Source organism: Microcaecilia unicolor, chromosome 10, assembly GCF_901765095.1.
Source record: "Microcaecilia unicolor chromosome 10, aMicUni1.1, whole genome shotgun sequence".
Taxonomy (NCBI): domain Eukaryota; kingdom Metazoa; phylum Chordata; class Amphibia; order Gymnophiona; family Siphonopidae; genus Microcaecilia; species Microcaecilia unicolor.
The window spans coordinates 83,066,614-83,089,208 of NC_044040.1; the positions used below are offsets into that span (position 1 = coordinate 83,066,614).

General features: G+C 45.9%; 1 protein-coding gene across 6 annotated transcripts in view; it reads right to left on the reverse strand.

Moving 5' to 3' along the window:
• MSRB3 (methionine sulfoxide reductase B3) overlaps positions 1–22,595 on the reverse strand; it is a 254,166-nt gene that overhangs the window by 95,169 nt on the left and 136,402 nt on the right. For all 6 annotated transcript variants that reach the window (XM_030216947.1, XM_030216945.1, XM_030216944.1 and 3 more), the window contains one exon: positions 7,584–7,661. In XM_030216947.1, the coding sequence (XP_030072807.1) occupies positions 7,584–7,661 (78 nt within the window). The remainder of the gene's footprint in view (positions 1–7,583; positions 7,662–22,595) is intronic.

Genomic DNA, 22,595 nt, shown 5'->3' on the forward strand with positions numbered 1-22,595 from the left:
TGTTGCTCATCAGTGTTACACCTTATAAATTTCTGAAAGAAGCTGTTTTTGAAACAATGAAAGGGTTGAGATGAGCATTAACAGTACACCAGCTTACCATGATCACTTGGAAAACACTTCCCTAGAACATCAATACACTTCCTATTGGGAAAACAGAACAAACTAAGCTGTTACAAATCACTAGGTGGAAAATATACCCTAGCAGAACACCGCACCACAAGAGCGGCTCAGCAACCCCAAGATGGGAACTTCCATCCTCCCACAACTGCACAAAAGGGGCTCAAGCATCCCACCACTTTTACCCCCTCCCTCTTCCCACACACATACAAACACTCATAAAGGGCAATTCTATAATAGGGCACCTATATTTAGTTACCTGACAGGAGCCTATTCTGTAAAGGAAAGTAGGCACCCGCGACACCGTTGCTCTTTCTGTGGTGTTGTATTGTATGCAGAGTCTGGATTCTTAAGTGTTCAGTTTAATTTTTGTCTACATATTTGGTTTTTTTTTTATTTATTAACCTTTACAGAAGAATAACACAGCTACAACACTACTTTATCTTAAATTAAAAATACATTTTTTTACCTGTGTGGGCTGGCAATTAATGTTTTTACTAATGCTCTTCAGGTTCAATAAATTAATAACTGGTCATAAAATATGATGATGACAATACTCGTTCACACCAGTATGTAGATATTCGATTGATTCATTTATGTATTTAAAAAAACTTTTTATTTGCAGTGCTCAGTGTTTATCATCGTGCTTAATTACCATTGTGAATGATCACAGTATACATACGGGCTGTATACTGTGATCATTCACAATGGCAATTAAGCATGATAACAAACACTGAGCACTGCATATAAAAATTTTTTTTTTATTTTTTAAAAAATACATAAATGAATCAATCGAATATCTACATACTGGTGTGAACGAGTATTGTCATCAATGTTTTTAATCATGTATATTCCAGTCTCTGGTTTCTCTGTCTTCTCTTAACTCTCTTGCCAGGGTTTCCTGTCCATTTTTCTCTTTGTACCTGTCTTCTTCACTTCCTCCACATCTATCTCCAGTATTGATCCTTTTCTTTCAGTTTCTTCCATTTATTTTTCTGTCTCTCTGTACAGATTTAATTATTACTAACCAGTTTTCAATTTCCCTCTTTTTACTACATCTACTTACAGGCTTCCATCTCTTTCCCTCATCCTAGCCCTCTCAGTCCCCACCCTTTAATTCCCCAGTCTTTCACTACCTCTCTCCTTATATGCTCTCTCTTTCTCCTCCTATGCCCTCTCTCTCCCCAAATCCATCCAGCATCTCATCCCCTTCGATACGTCTCCCTTTCTCTTTCTCCCCTTCCATCCAGTGTCTCTATGCTCTCTGTCTCTTCCCCTTCCATCCTGTTACCTCTCCCTTCCATCCAGTGTCTCTTCTTTCACCCCCTTCTTCCAACCAGCATCTTCTATCTCTCTCTCTCTTCCCCTTCCATCCAGTGTCTCCCCTTCCCCTTCTATTTAGTCTCTCTCCCCTTCCATCCACTATCTCCCCTCACTCTCTTTTCTTCCATTCAGTGTCTCTCCCTTTCCATACATTCCTCTTCTTTCCCTCCTGTCCCCATCCCCTTCCCACAGGAGCCATCTCTTTTCTTTCCTTCCTGCTCCACCCTCACTGTCCACCCCCCCCCCCCCCCCCCGGTGCACTGCAAACCTTGCCTATTTAGGCGACAGCAGTGCATTTTTTCTAGCGAAAAATGTGTCAGTACTCAAATGCCAGACTACCCTTCAGGGGTGGGGTGATCACTAAGGGACCCACCCCACAATAGCCAAGTCCCCTGCAACCAGTCACAGAATCTATGACAGGGCAGAATTTGTGTGTAGAGCCTGAGCTCTTTCATTAAAACGTGGGGTCCATGGGTCAATTTTAGCAGACAGTGAAAAAGGTGCCGGTACTCAGTACCCCCTCAAAAAAAACCCTGGGCGAAAGTGTTGAAGATACTCCTTATGGCCAGCGCAGGCCTCCTTCTCTCTGCTGTGGCACCCACCAGAAAAAGGAAATTACATCAGTGGAGGTGACCTGCGGCAAACAGGCAAAGTTTGCGGTGCACCAGGGTGGGAGTTGGAAAGAGATGCTAAGTTACTAAACAGTAAGAATAAAAACAGAGATAAGCCACACTGCAGAGTGGGGAGCAGAGCTAATTCATGTGAGTTGGCATGTCTGCTGTTTGCTCTGGCAACGAAGCTCCTTTTTCTTCCTTACCCTGCCCAGGTAGCAATGCCCCCCTCCCCCACCACCACCAACTATGCCAATGCTAACAGGAATATGAATAGACAACTTTTTGAGTCATTTTTGAACATTTTTAATTTCATTTAATTTATTGTTTTTAATGCATGTTAATTGTGCACTGAATTAAGGAGCACTAAGGGACTCCTTTACTAAACCGCATAGGCGCCTATGCACACCCAACATGTGCCAATTCAGAACTACCACCTGGCTACCGCATGGCCTGGGAGGTAATTTCATTTTTATGTGCGTCCAGTATATGTGCCAGAAAATATTTATTTTCCGGCGCGTGGCGCTAACCGGGTAGTAATCGGCATTGTACGTGCACTGATGATTACCACCCAGTTAACGCGTGGGACCTTACCGCTAAGTGAATGGGTAGCAGTAAGGTCTCAGGCCCAAAATGGACGCACACCAATTTTCATTTTGCCACACGTTCATGTTCAGCCAAAAAAAAAGGCCTTTTATGCAGGTGCGCTGAAAAATGGACCTGCGTATGTCCAATACATGTGTCTACATCAGCGCAGGCCACTTTTTGGTGCAGCTTAGTAAAAGGACTCCCTCATGAACTAAATGTATGCTAGCAAATGCACTTCCGTTATCATGCCAAAGACCACTGCCAACATTTTAAGTCTTGACTCAGAACAGTGACTGGGAGACCAGTGCTTCTTTGATATTAACATTTCTTTTTGCTTTGACTGCAGAACTCTTTACAGAGAGCTTTGGCGCCTTCAAGGACTACGTCCCTGCAGTTGTAACCTCAAGCATGGATATAGTCCCCTTCCCTGCTTCACATCTGCCTTAAAATCTTCTGATTGTTTGAACATGGCACCGTGGGGACAAAGACTCAGTGGCGTACCTAGGGTAGTTGACACCCGGGGCTGGTCATTTTTTAACACCCCCCCCCCCCCCCCCAAATCCAGTACTAGGCATGCCAAGAATACAAAACACTCAGGACCTATAGAGCAATTCTACCATACCATAAGCAGTCATTTCTACGAGTCACACAAGGAAAAGGAAAGCATCTTAAACACTACAGTGAGCACTAGAACATCAATTCACCTATTGTAAAATGAAACCAGACAGAATAGTACAGATCGTAGATCCTGCACAGTCAATGCCAACTGAAAGCCATGTCTTTTTCACAAACACAGATACACCCTAATCCACTATAGAATAAGTAATCATAAACTTTCTATTTAGACAAAAATTAAACTGAACCCCCAATGCCAGACTCTGCATACAATGCAACACCACAGAAACAGAAACTGTCCCCTAGTACTGTGCAAAATATAAAGACAGCAGATGTAAATTTGAAAAAAACTAACAAGTACCAATCACCACTTTACAAATTAACAAATAGAAATAAAACAAATATAGAAAGTAAAATAATACCATTTTATTGGACTAATACATTTAGCTTTCAGAGGCCAAAACCTCCGTCCTCGGGTCAGTACAGTATAGTGCTGTTACAGTATCCTATCCTGACCTGAGGAAGGGGGTTTTGTTCTCCGAAAGTTAGTCAAAATGTATTAAAATTAGTCCAATAAAAAGATTACCTTATTTACATGTTCTATTATAAACATTTAACACATCTACAAAACTTTATCCTAAAGCAAAAAAAATAAAAAATATATTTTATTTACAGTTTGTTGTCTCTGGTTTCTGCTTTCCTCATCTTCTTTTCACCGTCTTCCTTCCATCCAGCATCTGTCTTCACTCTCTCTCTCTCTCTCTCTGCCATCCAGTGTCTGCCCTCTCTGCCGTCCCTTCCATCCACTGCCTGCCCTTTCTCTCTGCCCCTTCAATCCACCATTTGCCCTCCCTCTCCCATCCATCCAGGGTCTGCCCTCCCTCTCACTCCCCCTTCCATCTAGGATCTGTCCCCTCTCTCTCTCTGCCCCTTTTTTCAGCCCCCAGTTCCAGCCCCCTTCTCCCCTCTGAACACCCCCACCCCAGTCCCCTTCTCCTGTCTGAGACACCCACCACAGTCCCCTTCTCCCCTCCCCTGTCTGAGACCCCCACCCCAGTCCCCTTCTCTCCTCTGAACACCCCCACCCCAGTCCCCTTCTCCCCTCCCCTTCTCCCCTCTGAGATCCCCACCCCAGTCCCCTTCTCCCCTCCCCCTCCCGTCTGAGATCCCCACCCCAGTCCCCTTCTCCCCTCTGAACACCCCCACCCCAGTCCCCTTCTCCCCTCCCCTTCCCCCGTCTGAGACCCCCACCCCAGTCCCCTTCTCCCCAGCCCAGTCCCCTTCTCCCCTCCCCTTTTCCCCTCTGAACAGCCCCCACCCCAGTCCCCTTCTCTTCTCCCCTCTGAGATCCCCACCCCAGTCCCCTTCTCCCCTCCCCCTCCCCTGTCTGAGATCCCCACCCCAGTCCCCTTCTCCCCTCTGAACACCCCCACCCCAGTCCCCTTCTCCCCTCCCCTTCCCCCATCTGAGACCCCCACCCCAGTCCCCTTCTCCCCACCCCAGTCCCCTTCTCCCCTCCCCTTTTCCCCTCTGAGATCCCCACCCCAGTCCCCTTCTCCCCTCCCCTGAGACCCCCACCCCAGTCCCCTTCTCCCCTCTGAACACCCTCACCCGAGTCCCCTTCTCCCCTCCCCTTCCCCCGTCTGAGACCCCCACCCCAGTCCCCTTCTCCCCAGCCCAGTCCCCTTCTCCCCTCCCCTTTTCCCCTCTGAACACCCCCACCCCAGTCCCCTTCTCTTCTCCCCTCTGAGATCCCCACCCCAGTCCCCTTCTCCCCTCCCCCTCCCGTCTGAGATCCCCACCCCAGTCCCCTTCTCCCCTCTGAACACCCCCACCCCAGTCCCCTTCTCCCCTCCCCTTCCCCCATCTGAGACCCCCACCCCAGTCCCCTTCTCCCCACCCCAGTCCCCTTCTCCCCTCCCCTTTTCCCCTCTGAACACCCCCACCCCAGTCCCCTTCTCCCCTCTGAGATCCCCACCCCAGTCCCCTTCTCCCCTCCCCTGAGACCCCCACCCCAGTCCCCTTCTCCCCTCTGAACACCCTCACCCGAGTCCCTTTCGCCCCTCTCCTTCCCCACCTCAGTCCTGTTAAAACCGGGGAAGCAGCGTCGCAGGCAGCGCCTCGTGCCCTGCTTGTAAAAAAAAAAATAAAATCTCCTTCCTTCTCCTTGTCTTGACGTCGACTCGGGCCTTCCAATCAAATTGATTGGAAGGCCCGAGTCGACGTCAAGACGAGGAGGAGGAGAAGGAAGGAGATTTGATTATTTTTTTTACAAGCAGGGCACGAGGCGCTGCCTGCGACGCTGCTTCGCCGGTTTTTTTAATGTGCGGCACCGCGGGAACGGCCACGGGAGGTGGCGGGAGCAGAGCACCCCCCACCCACTGACACCCGGGGCGGACTGCCCCCACCGCCCCCCCCCCTTGGTACGCCACTGCAAAGACTGATTCTGGTCGCTAAATCAAAGGATGCTCACAGAGATGGGAAGAATGGTTGGATGTTGCTGCTCTCCAAAGTCAGGGAGTGGCAGATTTCTACCCTTCATGTCAATACATTTTACAGTTTTACAGTTTATTTACTTATTGATATACCACAAATCAAAAATATTACATCTAGGCAGTTTACAGTTTCAAAATTCAGAGTTTATTTTGTACATTTCAAGGCAATTTATTATCCAGGAGTGTGGGACACTATAAAAGGCTTTCTTATCATCAATCCATGCTTCACTGAGGTTTCTACTTTTTCTTTTAGCGCTAATCAGCAAGATCTGGTCTTTCATTTCATATACTCCTTTCTCATTGCTCTTCTGCTACTTTGCCATGATGTTTTTAGATTCTGACTGAGTATTATGTTGTATGTTTTAATTTTTATTGATACTTGTATGCTGCATGAGCAGATTATAAGTACTTTAAATGAAAAAAATAAAGAGCCAGTTACATGTTTAAGTTAAACTGTCACTCAAATAAACAACATGCATTCTGTGGCGCAATTTTGCTACTAAACATACAATTTTTCATTATATCCCAAATCAACTTTTCTGAACAAATACCTTTGACATTTCTACCAATTAAATAGCCAAAGTTATGCATAGAACCTTTGAAGATTGAGCTCTATATGTTTTTGTGTTACTATCAGGCTTATTTTCGAAAGAGAAGGACGCCCATCTTTCGACACAAATCGGAAGATGGGCGTCCTTCTCACAGGGTCACCCAAATCGGCATAATTGAAAGCCGATTTTGGGCGTCCCCAACTGCTTTCCGTCACGGGAACAACCAAAGTTCCTGGGGGCGTGTCGGAGGTGTAGAGAAGGCGAGACTTGGGCGTGCCTAACACATGGGTGTCCTCGACCCATAATGGGAAAAAAAAGGGCGTCCCTGACAAGCATTTGGACAACTTTACCTGGTCCAGTTTTTCTTAAGACCAAGGCACAAAAAGGTGCCCGAACTGACCAGATGACCACCGGAGGGAATCAGGGATGACCTCCCGTTACTCCCCCAGTGGTCACTAACCCCCTCCCACCCTCAAAAAAGAACTTTAAAAATATTTTGTGCCAGCCTCTATGCCAGCCTCAAATGTCATACTCAGGTCCATCGCAGCAGTATGCAAGTCCCTGGAGTAGTTTTAGTCGGTGCAGTACACTTCAGGCAGGCGGACCCAGGCCCATACCCCCCCCCCCCTAACTGTTACACTTGTGGTGGTAAATGTGAGCCCTCCAAAACCCATCAGAAACCCAATGTACCTACATCTAGGTGCCTGCCTTCGCCCGTAAGGGCTATGGTAGTGGTGTACAGTTGTGGGTAGTGGGTTTTGGGGGGCTCAGCACATAAGGTAAGGGAGCTATGTAGCTGGGAGCTTTTTCTGAAGTCCACTGCAGTGCCCCCTAGGGTGCCCGGTTGGTGTCCTGGCATGTCAGGGGGACCAGTGCACTACGAATGCTGGCTCCTCCCACGACCAAAGGGTATGCATTTGGTCATTTCTGAGATGGGCGTCCTTAGTTTCCATTATCGCCGAAAATCAGAAACGACCAAGTCTAGGGATGACCATCTCTAGGGACGACCTAATTGTCAAGATTTGGGCGTTCCCGACCGTATTATAGAAACGAAAGATGGACGCCCATCTTGTTTCAATAATACGGGTTTCCCCGCCCCTTTGCCAGGATGTCCTGCGAGGACATCCTCAGGAAAACTTGGGCGCCCCTTTCGATTATGCCCCTCAACGTACACAAACTACATGAACATACTATTGAGGAAATAGTGTTACTTCCTACAAGTTAAAATGTATTGCATCACCCATTAAATGGAGTTTTGAAATTAAATTGTTTTATATACTTACTTGAATAGAGGAGTCCCACAAACAACACACTTGTATGTTCCATCAGCTTTATTATCTGTATATTCTCCTGCAAAAGCACTAGGAAACAAATAAAAGTATGATGAGAAAATTAACAAACTATAACCATTGTAAAACCTGAAAATAAAAGCAGTCTTCTCCAGCATAAGAAGCTTTCATGTCAGCATGGTTGCATTGGCTCCCAGTTCAGATTAGGGTTTGGTTTAAAATTCTAGTTTTAACTTTCAGAGCCCTTCATGATGGGATTATGGACAACTTAACCCGTTTTACCATACCCTATGTTCCTGCACATTTATTGTGATCTTTCATCTCTCAATGATCACAGACTAGTACTTCCTTCCCAAGCCCATGCACATTGGGAATCTAAAGATCTACTAATGTATTTTTTCTGGCACCATTTTACTGAAACAGTCTACCTCTGGACCTACGATCTGAAACCTCCCTTAAACAATTCAAGCGAAACAGTCATACTGTTTTACTCTTGCTTTAAATGTGGGTTAGTACCGTTGGGCAGTACAGCAATCGCAACCGAAATATATATATATGCTATGTGATGTTGTATGATTGAATTGTTGTGTCCTATTTTTTTTATAGGATTTCTTTTTCTTATTTATTAATTTTTTTTATATTCCTTTGTAAATCAATGAGACTTGATTTTTCCAATTTTGGTGATTATTCTAGGTAACATTATGCTTTACCTGATAATATTCTTTCCTTTAGTCGCAGCAGATGAACCCAGAAACTGGTGGGTTGTGTCCATCTACCAGCAGATGGAGATAGAAAATACTGCACTGAAGACAGTGATCCTGGACAGCTAGCCCCTCAGTCAGTTGTATATGTCAGATCACAAAGCAGAACCGGATGCAAACATCCTAAAAGCCTTCCTCACAAGCACAAAATCCTCAACATACAAGGCAGGGACAGAACAGAGTCCCCACACTCTGTCATTGGAAGTTTGAATTTATTTTATTTTTTTACCTGAAAAACCACAGACAGAGAGAGAGAGTGAGAGAGAAAAAAAACCCTCTTCAAAGACTACGCCTAAAACGCAGCTAAATGGGTGAGATCCTGGATTCATCTGCTGCGACTAAGGGAAAGAAAATTATCAGGTAAGGCATAATTTTATCTTCATTAGCCTCTGCAGCAGATGAATCCAGAAACTGGTGGGATAAGCAATCTCTAAAGAGGGAGGGAAGCCACCACTCCCTCACACAGAACTGCTGCAGCAAAACTGGCATCGACCCGTGAAGCCACGTCCAATCTGTAATGCTTTGAAAAAATATGCAAGGAGGCCCCATGGAGAAACAAAACACATGTTTCTGCCTAGGAAGCCACCTGTGCTCGTGTGGAATGAGCCCACAACGCTTGTGGCAGAGCACTGCCTTGGAAAAGATAGGCCGGGAAAATCGATTCCTTAATCCAACGTGCTATAGTCGCCTTAAATGCTGCATTGCCTTGCCGGGGCTCCAACAGGAGCACAAAGAGGCGATCCAAACACTGGAAATCATTGGACATCTGCAAATATCAGAGGAGCACCCTCCGAATGTCCAGAAACCGAAGCTGTGCAAAGGTCTCCAGATAATCTTCCTTGTGGCATGAAGGGAGAAAAAGAGGCTAAGTGAAATGAAATGCCGAGAGGACTGTAGGTAAGAAGTAGAAAAGTACATAAGTATTGTCATTCTGGGACAGACTGAAGGTCCATCAAGCCCAGCATCCTGTTTCCAACAGAGGCCAATCCAGGTTACAAGTACCAGGCAAGATCCCAAAACAGTACAAAACATTTTATGCTGCTTATCCTAGAAATAAGCAGTGGATTTTCCCCAAGTCCATTTTAATAATGGCTTATGGACGTTTCTTTTAGGAAGCTATCCAAACCTTTTTTAAACCCCGTTAAGCAAACTGCTTTTACTACATTCTCTGGCAAAATTCCAGAGTTTAATTACACACTGAGTGAAGAAATATTTTCTCTGATTCATTTTAAATGTACTACTTTGTAGATTCATTGCATGCACCCAAGTCCTAGTATTTTTTGAAAGAGTAAACAAGCTATTCATATCTACTCGTTCCACTCCATTCATTATTTTATAGACCTCTATCATATCTCCCGTCAGCCATCTTTTCTCCAAACTGAAGAGCCCTAGTCGCTTTAGCCTTTTTTCATTGGGAAGTCATCCCATCCCCTTTATCATTTTTGTTGCCCCTCTCTGTACCTTTCCTAATTCCACTATATCTTTTTTGAAGATGCGATGACCAGAATTGCACACAATATTCGTGTTGCAGTCGCACCATGGAGCAATACAAAGGCATTATAACGTCCTCATTTTTGTTTTCCATTCCTTTCCTAATTATACCTAACATTCTATTTGCTTTCTTAGCCACCGCTGACACTGAGCATAGGGTTTCAATGTATAATCAATGATGACACCTAGATCTCTTTCCAGGTCAGTGACTCCTAATGGGGAACTTTGCATTATGTAGCTATAGTTCGGGTTCCTCTTTTCCACATGCATTACTACTCACGTTAAATGTCATCTGCCATTTGTCTCCCAGTCTCGTAAAATCCTCTTGTGATTTAACAACTTTGAATAACTTTGTGTCGTCAGCAAATTTAATTACATCACTAGTTACTTCCATCTCTAGATCATTCATAAATATATTAAAAAGCAGCGGTCCCAGCACAGACCCCTGAGGAACCCCACTATCTACCCTTCTCCATTGAGAATACTGACCATTTAACCCTACTTTCTGTTTTCAATCTTTTAACCAGTTTTTAATCCACAATAGGACACTACCTCCTATCCCATGACTCTCCAATTTCCTCTGGAGTCTTTCATGAGGCACTTTGTCAAATATCTTTTGAAAATCCAGATACACAATATCGACCGGCTCACCTTTATTACTACTACTACTACTACTATTTAGCATTTCTATAGTGCTACAAGGCGTACGCAGCGCTGCACAAACATAGAAGAAAGACAGTCCCTGCTCAAAGAGCTTACAATCTAATAGACAAAAAATAAAGTAAGCAAATCAAATCAATTAATGTGCACAGGAAGGAGGAGAGGAGGGTAGGTGGAAGTGAGTGGTTACAAGTGGTTACGAGTCAAAAGCAATGTTAAAGAGGTGGGCTTTCAGTCTAGATTTAAAGGTGGCCAAGGATGGGGCAAGACGTAGGGGCTCAGGAAGTTTATTCCAGGCATAGGGTGCAGCGAGACAGAAGGCGTGAAGTCTGGAGTTGGCAGTAGTGGAGAAGGGAACAGATAAGAAGGATTTATCCATGAAGCGGAGTGCACGGGAAGGGGTGTAGGGAAGGACGAGTGTGGAGAGATACTGGGGAGCAGCAGAGTGAGTACATTTATAGGTTAGTAGAAGAAGTTTGAACAGGATGCGAAAACGGATAGGGAGCCAGTGAAGCGACTTGAGGAGAGGGGTAGTATGAGTAAAGCGACCCTGGTGGAAGATGAGACGGGCAGCAGAGTTTTGAACTGATTGGAGAGGGGAGAGGTGACTAAGTGGGAGGCCAGCAAGAAGCAGATTGCAGTAGTCTAAACGAGAGGTGACAAGGGTGTGGATGAGGGTTTTGGTAGTGTGCTCGGAAAGAAAGGGGCGGATTTTACGGATGTTGTAAAGAAAGAAACGACAGGTCTTAGCGATCTGCTGGATATGAGCAGAGAAGGAGAGAGAAGAGTCAAAGATGACCCCAAGGTTTCGAGCTGAGGAGACAGGGAGAATGAGAGAGCCATCAACAGAAATAGAAAACGGGGGGAGTGGGGAGGTGGGTTTGGGGGGGAAAATGAGAAGCTCGGTTTTGGTCATGTTTAATTTCAGGTGGCGTTGAGACATCCAGACAGCAATGTCAGACAAGCATGATGAAACTTTGGTTTGGATGCAAGGTGAGATATCAGGGGTAGAAAGGTAGATTTGGGAGTCATCAGCATAGAGATGGTAGGAAAAGCCATGAGATGAGATTAATGAACCAAGGGAAGAAGTGTAGATAGAAAAGAGGAGGGGACCAAGAACAGAACCCTGAGGTACGCCGACAGGCAGAGGGATAGAAGTAGAAGAGGATCCACCAGAGTGAACACTAAAGGTGCGGAGGGAGAGGTAGGAAGAGAACCAGGAAAGGACAGAGCCCTGGAATCCAAGTGAGGACAGGGTATCGAGAAGTATGCTGTGATCGACAGTGTCAAAAGCAGCGGAAAGATCAAGAAGAATGAGGATGGAATATTGACCTCTGGATTTAGACAGTAATAGGTCATTGGAGACTTTAGTAAGCGCAGTTTCGGTTGAGTGGAGAGGGCGAAAACCAGATTGTAGTGGGTCAAGAATAGCATGTGAGGAGAGAAAATCAAGGCAGCGGTGGTGAACAGCACGCTCAAGTAATTTGGAGAGAAAGGGAAGGAGGGAGATGGGTCGGTAATTAGAGGGACAGGTAGGGTCGAGTGAAGGCTTCTTAAGGAGAGGTGTGACCACAACATGTTTAAAGGCAGTAGGGACAGTTGCAGTGGAAAGTGAGAGGTTGAGAATGTGACAGATAAAAAGAATAAGAGCAGGTGAGATGGCATTAAGAAGGTGGGTGGGAATGGGATCAGAGGAACAGGTGGTACATTTTGAGGAAGAAAGGAGAAGTGTAGTTTCCTCTATAGTAACTTCAGGAAAGGAGGAAAAGGAATGAGGGGAAGGAGAGAGAGGGGAACGGACTAGTGGAGGGAGAGGTAGTGAGGTAGAGAATTCAAGGTTTATCTTTTGAACCTTGTCGTGAAAGAATTCAGCAAGGGTCTGAGGAGATAATGAAGGGGGAGTTGGGGAAGGGGGCACCTTGAGGAGAGAGTTCAATGTGGTGAAGAGAAGTCGAGGGTTAGAGCCAAGAAAGTTGGTCAGTTGGATATAATAATCCTGTTTGGCGCGTAAAAGAGCAGATTGGAAGGCGGTTAGCATGAACTTAAAGTGTAAGAAATCAGCAAGGGCCCGAGATTTCCGCCAGAGGCGTTCGGCAGAGCAGGTACAGGAACATAGGTAGCGGATATTAGAAGTCAGCCAAGGTTGGGGTTTTGTATGCCTTATAGGGCGGGTCATCAAATGTGCAAGTGTGTCTAAGGCAGATGTTTGTTTACCTCTTCAAAGAAATGTAATAGATTGGTGAGGCAAGATTTCCCTTCACTAAATCCATGTTAGCTTTGTCTTATTAATCCATGCTTTTGAATATGCTCTGTAATTTTGTTCTTTATAATAGTCTCTACCATTTTGCCTGGCACCAACGTCAGGCTCCCTGGTCTATAATTTCCTGGATCACCTCTGGAACCTTTTTAAAAAAGCGGCGTTACATTGGCCACCCTCCAATCTTCCGGTACCATGTTTGATTTTAAAGATGAATTACATATTACTAATAGTTCTGCAAGTTCATTTTTCATTTCTATTAGTACTCTGGGATGAATACCACCTGGTCTAGGCGATTTGCTACTCTTCAATTTGTCAAATTGTGACATTACATCCTCCAGGAAGGAACTGTACGCAACATAACCCCAGATTCCGAAAACTGCAGAAAGGGATCCTGAAATGATATTGCCTGTATCTCAGAGACCCGGTGTGTTGAAGCCATAGCCACCAAAAACACTGCCTTCAGAGTAAAATCCTTGTCGGACGCCTTGCGCAATGAGTTGAACGGAGCCCGATGTAAGACTTTGAGCACTAGATTCAGGTTCCAGGGCGGACATGGCCAGCAAAGCGGAGGACAAAGGTGAAGAGCGCCCCACAAAAAACTAACCAGATCCAAATGAGCTGCCAGAGAAACACCTGATACATGCGCCCCGGTAACAGGCAAGAGCTGCCACCTGAGCTCAGAGAGAATTATATGGCAAACCTTTCTGCAGACCCTCCTGCAAGAAGGTGAACAGCTGTGGCACAGTTGTCCGAAAAGGAGACCAGGCACAGACTGCTCACTACACCTCAAAGGTCCACCACCATAGGCGGTCGGTGGCCCAACTGTTTGGGGAGGCTAAAGGGGCGGGGTTAGGGGTGGTGCAATGGGCGGGGCTTACATCCATAATTGACAACACACAGAAATAGTAAAATAGTCACAATTAATACCTTTAACAGTTCAACATCAGATCCTACAAAATATTATAAAACCATGTCTGATGTTATGACAAACAAACTAAAATTAATTTAAAGTGTTGATGTCACCTTAGTACGGCCAACACACAATCTCTCCACTGCAAAACACTATACACAAACTTGTGCAAAAACACACTCAGAACCTTACCAAACCATAACAGCACTAATTCCAAGGACAGGACAAGCTACAATCTTATGACTTTTTTTTCAAAATCTTTACTTGTGAAAACCCAGCTCAAGAAGTAACTAGCATGTTTTTGCTCCTCTACACTGTAGTGGGAAGGTCTACAGTAGCCCAAGATTCGTGATCCGCTGTTAGAAGTTGGCAGAGTAAGGATGGGGCATGTGGACTGCATTTGGCATGGGATAGTAGTATAGAGTTGGAGTTGGACAGAAAGTCTTGGATCACAGAGATGATAGGGTACTTGACAGAACGCCTCTGGGCAATGGGGGAACAGTAGAATGATGGAGGTGGGAAGGAAGATAGCTTGCAAATGTGCCTAAAACACGGGGCAGTGGTATGACAGGATGCTTTATAAGGAACCCACAAGCCCAGGAGCAGGCGACCTGACATCCCTTGGACTCTCTCCTCCTGCACAAGGAGCAGATCAGAATCCAAAAGGCAAGCCTCATCCGACTCCAGCTCTCTAGTCCTGACACGCCACCCCAGGTTCTTCGCTTTGCATCTCTCCATGGCCCATCTACAGAAACCCTACGCAGCTCTCACATCTCGCACGCTCAGAACTCCTCTTAACGTTGCATCCTGGCCAAGAGTTAGCTAAGCCACACCGGTCCCCGTGTGCCCCAAGGATCCAACTCTACTCCTCCAACCCCATCAGTGATCACCTCCAGCTCCGGCTCTGCAGAGTGCGCGCGCCAACTTCGCCTTCCAGCTGCACTTTGGCGAACCCGCCTTACCTACTTTAATCCTGAGGCTCTGGAATACCCGTAGCCCCTCGTCCTCCACCGCCATGCTGCTGCTGCTACAAGCGCCCAAGAGTTCCCGTCCGTTAACTTGTCCGCCTAAGTCCTGGGCACATGTGTGGCCGGCAAGCGCTGCCACCGACGGGGGTACCGTGAGGCGCACTATGCGCCCTTCGCCTGGCCGCCTGCGGGGGGGGGGGGGGGAGTGGCGACTTGGGGAGTCCGAGGACTGGGAGGAAGAGGAAGGGGGTTCTTTTTTCTTACATTAGTTACATGCTGCTGTGTGTGGCTGGCCTGGCTGGCTGCACTGCTGCTTGAGTCGTCTGTCTCTCTCCTGTCCCGCCCTCACGGAAACAGGAAATACCTCATCAGAGGAAGGCGGGACACTGAACAGGAAGGGAAAGACTGGACTCGAGCTGCCGCTGCGACTTAAAATAACAGGTTCTTTGCTGTACCGGCGGGGCACATTGGAGGAGAAAGCAGGCGGGGAAGGTCACAGCTGGGCTGGGGAGGCTAAGCCTATTATACGGGGCGCCTATGTCCACCACACTCGAGCATACGCCATCATAGTATATCACTTCCTGGCCTGAAGAAGAGCAGCAATCATCGCATCCGAATGCCCCTTCTTCCTCAATCTTGACCTCTCAACATCCAGGCTGTAAGGCCAAAGTGGGAGGGATCCTCCATCTGAATCGGACCCTGATGCAACAGATTCAGAGAAAGCAGAAGCCAAAGGGAAACATCTACCAGAAGACAAACCAAGTTCACATACCAAGGATGCCGTGGTCAATCTGGGGTCACCAGAACAACCCACCCCCAGTGATGCCCGATCCTGTGCAGGACTCACCCTATCAAGGGCCATGGAGGAAAAATGTACAGGAGCGCCAACTCCAGCCAGGGCTGCAGTACAGTATACAATTCTTCAGAGCTGAGCTCCCATCTTCTGCCGAAGAACGAGCTACCTTGGCATTCAAGTGGGTGACCATGAGATCGAACTCCGACATTCCCCACTTCTGCTGTTATCAGGAGAAATGCCACCACCAAAAGCTCCCATTCTGCTGGATCCAGGAGATGGCAGCTGAGAAAATCTGCCTGCTGGCCCACTATATGCGCTACAGACAGACACAAGAGATGAGACTGAGACCACTCCAGTAGGCTCCTCACCTCTGCGGCCAGCGTTAAACCGCATGTGCCTCCTTGCCAATTGATGCATGCCACCGCCGTCATATTATCGGACAGAACTCGAACCGCCTTGCCCTCTAGCAAGGTCTGAAAAGCCCAAAAATCATTCAACACCACTCGCAACTCCAGATGATTGATCAGCCTACCTGCTTCTATCACAGTCTAACGCCCCTGCACATTTCTCTGAAGACAATGAGCTCCCCAACCTGACAAGCTGGCATCTGTTACCACCATGACCCACACCGGAAAGGCTAAAGGCATCCCTTGCTGCAAATTGGGGTCATGAAGCCACCACCTGAGTCTCGCCCGGGATAATCACAGGAGGCACCGTTGATAATCCTGAGACAGCAGCGACCACCTGCTCAGCAGTGCTGCTGAGGTAGCATGTGAGCTCTTGCCCACTGAGCCACATCCAGAGTGGTCACCATGGACCCCAGGACTTGAACAAAACTCCAAGTACAGGGACTTGCCGCTCTCAACAGGCTGCGCACTTGCATCTGAAGCTTATCCCACTAAAGGTCCAGCAAGAAGGCTCTGCCCTGCCTCGTGTCGAAGCGGACCTCCAGATATTCCAAGAACTGGGACAGAACCAGATGAGTTTTCAGAAAGTTGAGCACCCAACCGAGGGACTGCAAAAGAGCAATGAGCCAATTGGTGGCCTGGCAACTCTACTGCTCCAAAGCAACTCGAATCAACCAGTCGTCAAGAAAGGGATGTACTCGGATCCCTTCCTTCCGCGGGAACACCGCCACCGCCGCCACCACCACCACCATCACTTTGGAGAAGGTGCGGGGAACCGTAGCTAGACTGAAAAGCAGGGCTCGAAACTGAAAGTGACGACTGAGGACTGCAAACCAAAGGAACTGCTGATGCGGAGAACAGATGGGAATGTGCAGGTCTCCTTGAGATCCAAAGCTATAAGGAACTCTCCTAGCTGCACCGCTGCCATCAAAGACCAAAGGGTTTCTATGCAGAAATGCCTGATCTTGAGAAACTGGTTTACCTTTCGGAGGTCTAAAATTGGGCAGTAGGAGCGCTCCTTTCTGGGAATGACAAACTAAATGGAATACCTGCCCTGTCACACTTCTCCAAGGGGAACAGGTACTACCGTCCCCAGGTGTATCTTCCATAGAAATTATCAGCCCGATAGTAATGTACCTTCCAAGCCAATCCTCGTGGTCCATGTAGTATGCTGCAGAAAATGATGTGAATGGGAGTAGGGGGGACGCAGCAGAGAAAAGCCCTGCCCTTTCCTGACTTATATGCAGCAGAAAAAAGCCCTTTCAGCCTGGACACGGCAGAGAAAACAGCTTTGCACTTTCAGCTTGTGGGAATGCGGCAGAAGAAAGCCTTGCTCTTTCAGCTTGCGAGGACGCGGCAGAGAAAACAGCCTTGCTCTTTCAGCTTCCGAGGACACAGCAGAGGAAACAGCCTTGCTCGTTCAGCTTGTGGGGACGCGACAGAGGAAACAGCCTTGCTCGTTCAGCTTGCAGGGACACGACAGAGGAAACAGCCTTGCTCGTTCAGCTTGCGGAGACGTGACAGAGGAAACAGCCTTGCTCATTCAGCTTGCGGGGAAGCGGCAGAGGAAACAGCCTTGCTCGTTCAGCTTGCAGGGCCGCGGCAGAAGAAAGTCTTGCCCTTTCCTAATTCATACGCAGCAGAAAAAATAGAAACAAAGTGAAAAAGGCACATTTTGTCATCAAAAGAGAAAACTGATGTCATGGAGAAATTAAGAAAGGGAGTGTCGGGGAAACATTTGGCAGAAGAATATGGTATAGGAACATCAATAATATCCGAAATAAAAAAACGAAGTGATGCTATTGTAAACTACATCTCAGTTTTTGAAAAAGAGGAAGGGAGTTGTTCTAGAAAAACCATGAAAAGCTCACCTATTGAAAAGGCAGATAAAGCTTTATGTCTTTGGTTCCTTCAAAAAACATCCTTGAGCCACCCGGTTTCTGGGCCGCTATTAGCCAAAAAGGCGATGTTTTTCAATAAGCAGCTTCAGGGGGATTCAGACTTCAAAACCAGCATTTAATTGCTTCGAAATTTCAAGCACCGCCACAGAATAAGGCAAATTGAAATCCATGGTGAAACATTTTCCACAAATTTGCCAGCAGCTAATGACTTTCTTGGTCAATTTAATGACCTTATCAAGAACTATGACCCTGAATATAATGCAGACGAAATGGGTCTAAATTGGAAATCGCTCCTCAGTAAAATCATTGGTTAGTCACAAGGAACAATCTGCTCTTGGATTCAAGTCATCTAAAGAACATGTCACACTGTTGGTTGGGGGAAATGCAACCAGTAGTCATAAGTTGGAGTTATTGTTGATTGGTAAATCTAAAAATCTTCATGCATTTTCTTTGTCTGAAAAGACTACGTGATCTTGTAGCTGAGAAATGAAAATCGGCCTTGAAGAAATTAATTACTTCCTTTTTTAGTGTAGTGTATCAAACATATAAAAGACAAGTGACCGACTCACCCGCAAATGCGCAGTAGAGACTTTCCTCTCTGTCCCGCCCTTGCGTCAAGACGTGATGACATCAGAGGGCAGAACAGAGAGGGAAACGGACGCTGCCGCTGGAGCCTGGAGATGAAGCAACATCGCCGGCGCACCAACCTCCACCCCCCCCATCCCCGACGTCGTTGCCATCGTCGCTCCCGCCCCCATCCGTATCGCGCCCCCTGCACTGACATGACAGCGCCTCTCACCTCCGTGTGGAAGCACTCCAGGCAGCAGCAGAGGTGAGAGGCGCTCTCATGTCAGTGCAGGGGGCCCGGCATGGAGGGGGGTGGGAGCGGCGGCGAGGAGGGTAGCTGGACATGGGGGGAGGGCAGGGGAGAGAGAGGAGGGTTGCTGGACATGGGGAGAGAGCAGGGCAGAGAAGAGGGTTACTGGACATGGGGGGAGGGCAGGGGAGAGAGCAGGGGGGGAGGCCAAGGGAAAGAGGAGGGTTGCTGGATATGGGGGGAGGGCAGGGGAGAGAGGAGGGTCGGTGGATGGGGTGAGGCCAGGGGAGACAGGAGGGCTGCTGGACATGGGGGGGGAGGGCAGGGGAGAGAGCAGGGTTGCTGGACATGGATCGATGGAGGGGAGGGGAGGGCAGGGGAGAGAGGAGGGTTGCTGGACATGGGGGGAGGGCATGGGAGAGAACAGGGTTGGTGGACGGGGGGAGGCCAAGGGAAAGAGGAGGGTTGCTGGATATGGGGGGAGGGCAGGGGATTGAGGATGGTTGGTGGACGAGGGGAGGCCAGGGGATACAGGAGGGCTGCTGGACATGGGGGGGAAGGCAGGGGAGAGAGCAGGGTTGCTGGACATGGATCGGGGGAGGGGAGAGAGGAAGTTTGCTGGACATGGATGGATGGAGGTGAGAATTATTACATTTTGCAAAACACAAATCTCGCCCGTTTTAACGGGCTTAACAGCTAGTATACTGTATGTATAAGAAATATAGCACTGCACTGTGCTTTACTTTTAAATACAGTACTGTACAGTATTTCCTTTTTTAATTATAAATACAGTGCAACTACAGAACTGTATTGTATGTTGTATTTTTTTCTGCCAACTTACTGATGAAAATAAAACTAATATTCAATATGTCATGCTCTGATTGCGTTTTCCTTAGAAAAATTTGATATGTTCAATTATTCAGATATGATTATCTGGACCACCCTCTGCAGAGGATGGTCCGGGTAATCGGCGTTCTACTGTATCTTCATTCACATAATTTTGTATGGTTCGGCCCCAATATACATGAACAACCTCATTGAAATACCCTCATGTAATGCCTCTAAATCATCTAGAGAATATCTTATCCTACATTTCCCAAATTGTAAGAAAGTAACCTACAAAACAATACATACTGCTAACTTTTCATATCAAGGCACTAAGGGGCCCTTTTACTAAACCACATAGATGCCTACGCGAGCCCAACGCGCACCAAATTGGAGTTACCGCCTGGTTATCATGTGGCCCTTGCGATAATTTCAATTTTGGAGCACGTCCGAAAAATATTTATTTTCTGGCATGTGTAACGAACATGCGCCAAGTGGCATTTGACGTGCATAGGTCATTACCGTCCGGATTCTTTACCGCTAGGTCACAGGCGCGCTAAAAAATGGATCGGTGTGCACCCAAAACCCGCGCCTACACTACTGCAAGCCATTTTTCAGCGCTTCTTTGTAATAGGACCCCTAAAATTGGGAACCTCTTACCTAAAACCATCAAATGCACTGATGATTATTTGTTATTCCAAAGTCTATTGCAAACTCACTTCTTCAGTCTAGACTTTAAGAAAATAAGCACTCTTCTCAAATTCACGACATTAATTTTGAACTCATTCTACTTCCTACTACTCCTGTCTATCCCAGCCAATCCTAGCTCTTACCTTTTCCTCCATATTTCAATTATCTAGCTTAAATCACTAATTATTTAATTACATCTGCTCTTAACTCAAGTTTTACTGGTCTAACATTATATGATGTATTTTACTTTCTGTTAATATATTTTGAACACTGAGTTCTACATCTGGCTAATGCAGGATATAAATGTCATAAATAAATATAAATACATTACTATAATGCCTCTGTATTGCTCCATGGTGCGACCTTACCTTGAGTATTGTGTTCAGTTCTGGCTGCCGTATCTCAAAAAAATATATAGCGGAATTAGAAAAAAATTCAAAGAAGAGCAACCAAAATGAAAAATGGGATGAACTCCTCTCTCATATGAGGAAAGGCTAAAGAGGTTAAGGCTCTTCAGCTTGGAAAAGGGACAGCTGAGGGGAGATATGATTGAGGCCTACAAAATCCTGAGTGGTGTAAAACGAGTAGAAGTGAATCGATTTTTTACTCTTTCAAAAAGTACAAAGACTAGGATATACTCAATGAAGTTACATGAAAATTTTTTTTTAAACAAATAGGATGAAATATTTTTTCACTCAACGAATAGTTAAGCTCTGGAACTCACTGCCAGAGGTTGTGGTATCAGCGGTTAGTGTATCTGGGTTTAAAAAAAGGTTTGGACAAGTTTCTGGAGGAAAAGTCAATAGTCTGCTATTGAGATAGACATGGGAAAGCCTCTGCTTGCTCTAGGATTGGTAGCATGGAATGTTGCTACTATTTGGGTTTCTGCCAGGTACTTGTGACCTGGATTGGCCACAGCTGGAAACAGGATACTGGTCTAGATGGACCAGTGGTCTGATCCAGTATGGCTATTCTTATGTTCTTATGTAAATAGTGTGACCTTCATTATAGAATTATCCCCTATGAACAATGCATATAATTGTAATAGCAGTGAGGGTAAGCAATATTCAAAAAGGTCCTTTCTGCAGGTAAACCACTGTTTTATCTGTATAATTGCTCTGGATGTTGTCCTCAAAATATGAAAAAGAAGGGTACAATCCCCACGCAAACAATAGTAAGATGGAAAAGTGAAGAAAGTAGTCAAATGAGAAAAGTCCAATGCAATTGCAAAAGCCTTTAAAAGTCCGTAGCACAGAAATAGAAGGACTCGACACAGCCGTGTTTCAGCAACAACGCCTGTGTCAGGAGTCCTGATGAAGTTTATACAAAAAACCCTGAGGAGTCGGGCAATTATTATCGGGTGTATGTGTCAGTAAAAGATACACCATAGTAAAAGTTTGAGCGAGGTGGCAGTTTTCCTGAATTGTTTGAAAACTTGGAGCCATAGTGAGTTGGTGGCAGCGTCTACAAGACTTATCAGAATTTTGTCGAGTCCTTCTTTTTCTGTGCCATGGATTTTTGCAGATGAACACAGCATTTATTTATTAAAGACTTCTGGATTGGACTTTTCTTGTTTGACTACTTTCCTTACTTGTCTTCCTAAAATATATGTTTAAAATTGTAAAAAAAAATCAGTTTAAGCTTCGTATATTAATAGAACTCACTCTTTTAAAAGTGAGTCAATTTCATTTTTGTGTCTACATCTCAATACCAGAAGTAAAACAATTGATCCAAGGTATCAAGCTCTGTGAACCTTATTTATTTTTGTTTGAAAATGAATATTGTAGCTTTATGAGAATATTTTTCTAAGTTAACCTATTTATATTTATATGTCATAACCAAACTCTGTAAGCCACATTGAGCCTGCAAATAGGTGGGATAATGTGGGATACAAATGTAATAAATAAATAAGTAAACTTTATACATCATGTCCTACTCTCTGTATACCGGCTCTATTTTTGTGAGCAAACCTAAACCCTATATAACGTGAAAATAGCTACCAAGAGTTTCCATAAATCAAAACGTGTGTAAATACTGCAAACTTGGTATTACATTAGGACCCTAAGGTTCACTGAGAACGGCTTCTGTCTCAGTAAAATGCCTGATACAATCAATGGTAATGAGCCACGAAGATTACTGCAATGGAATATATGCAGGATGTAAAGAACAACTCATAAAGAAACTCCAGACAGCCCAAAACAGTTGGTGTGCCTCAGGGTTCTGTCCTTGGACCCCTCCTCTTCTCCATCTATACCTCTTCCCTTGGTACCCTGATTTCATCCTACGGCTTTCAATACCATCTTTACGCAGATGATTCTCAGATCTACATTTCCACCCCTGAAATCTCAACCTTAATCCAGGACAAAATTTCATCCTGTTTGTTGACATTGCTGCTTGGATGACTCTATGCCATCTGAAGCTAAACATGACTAAAACTGAACTTCTCATTTTCCCCCTAAACCCACCTCCCCTCGTCCCCCATTGTCTATCTCTGTTAATGGCTCTCACATCCTCCCTGTC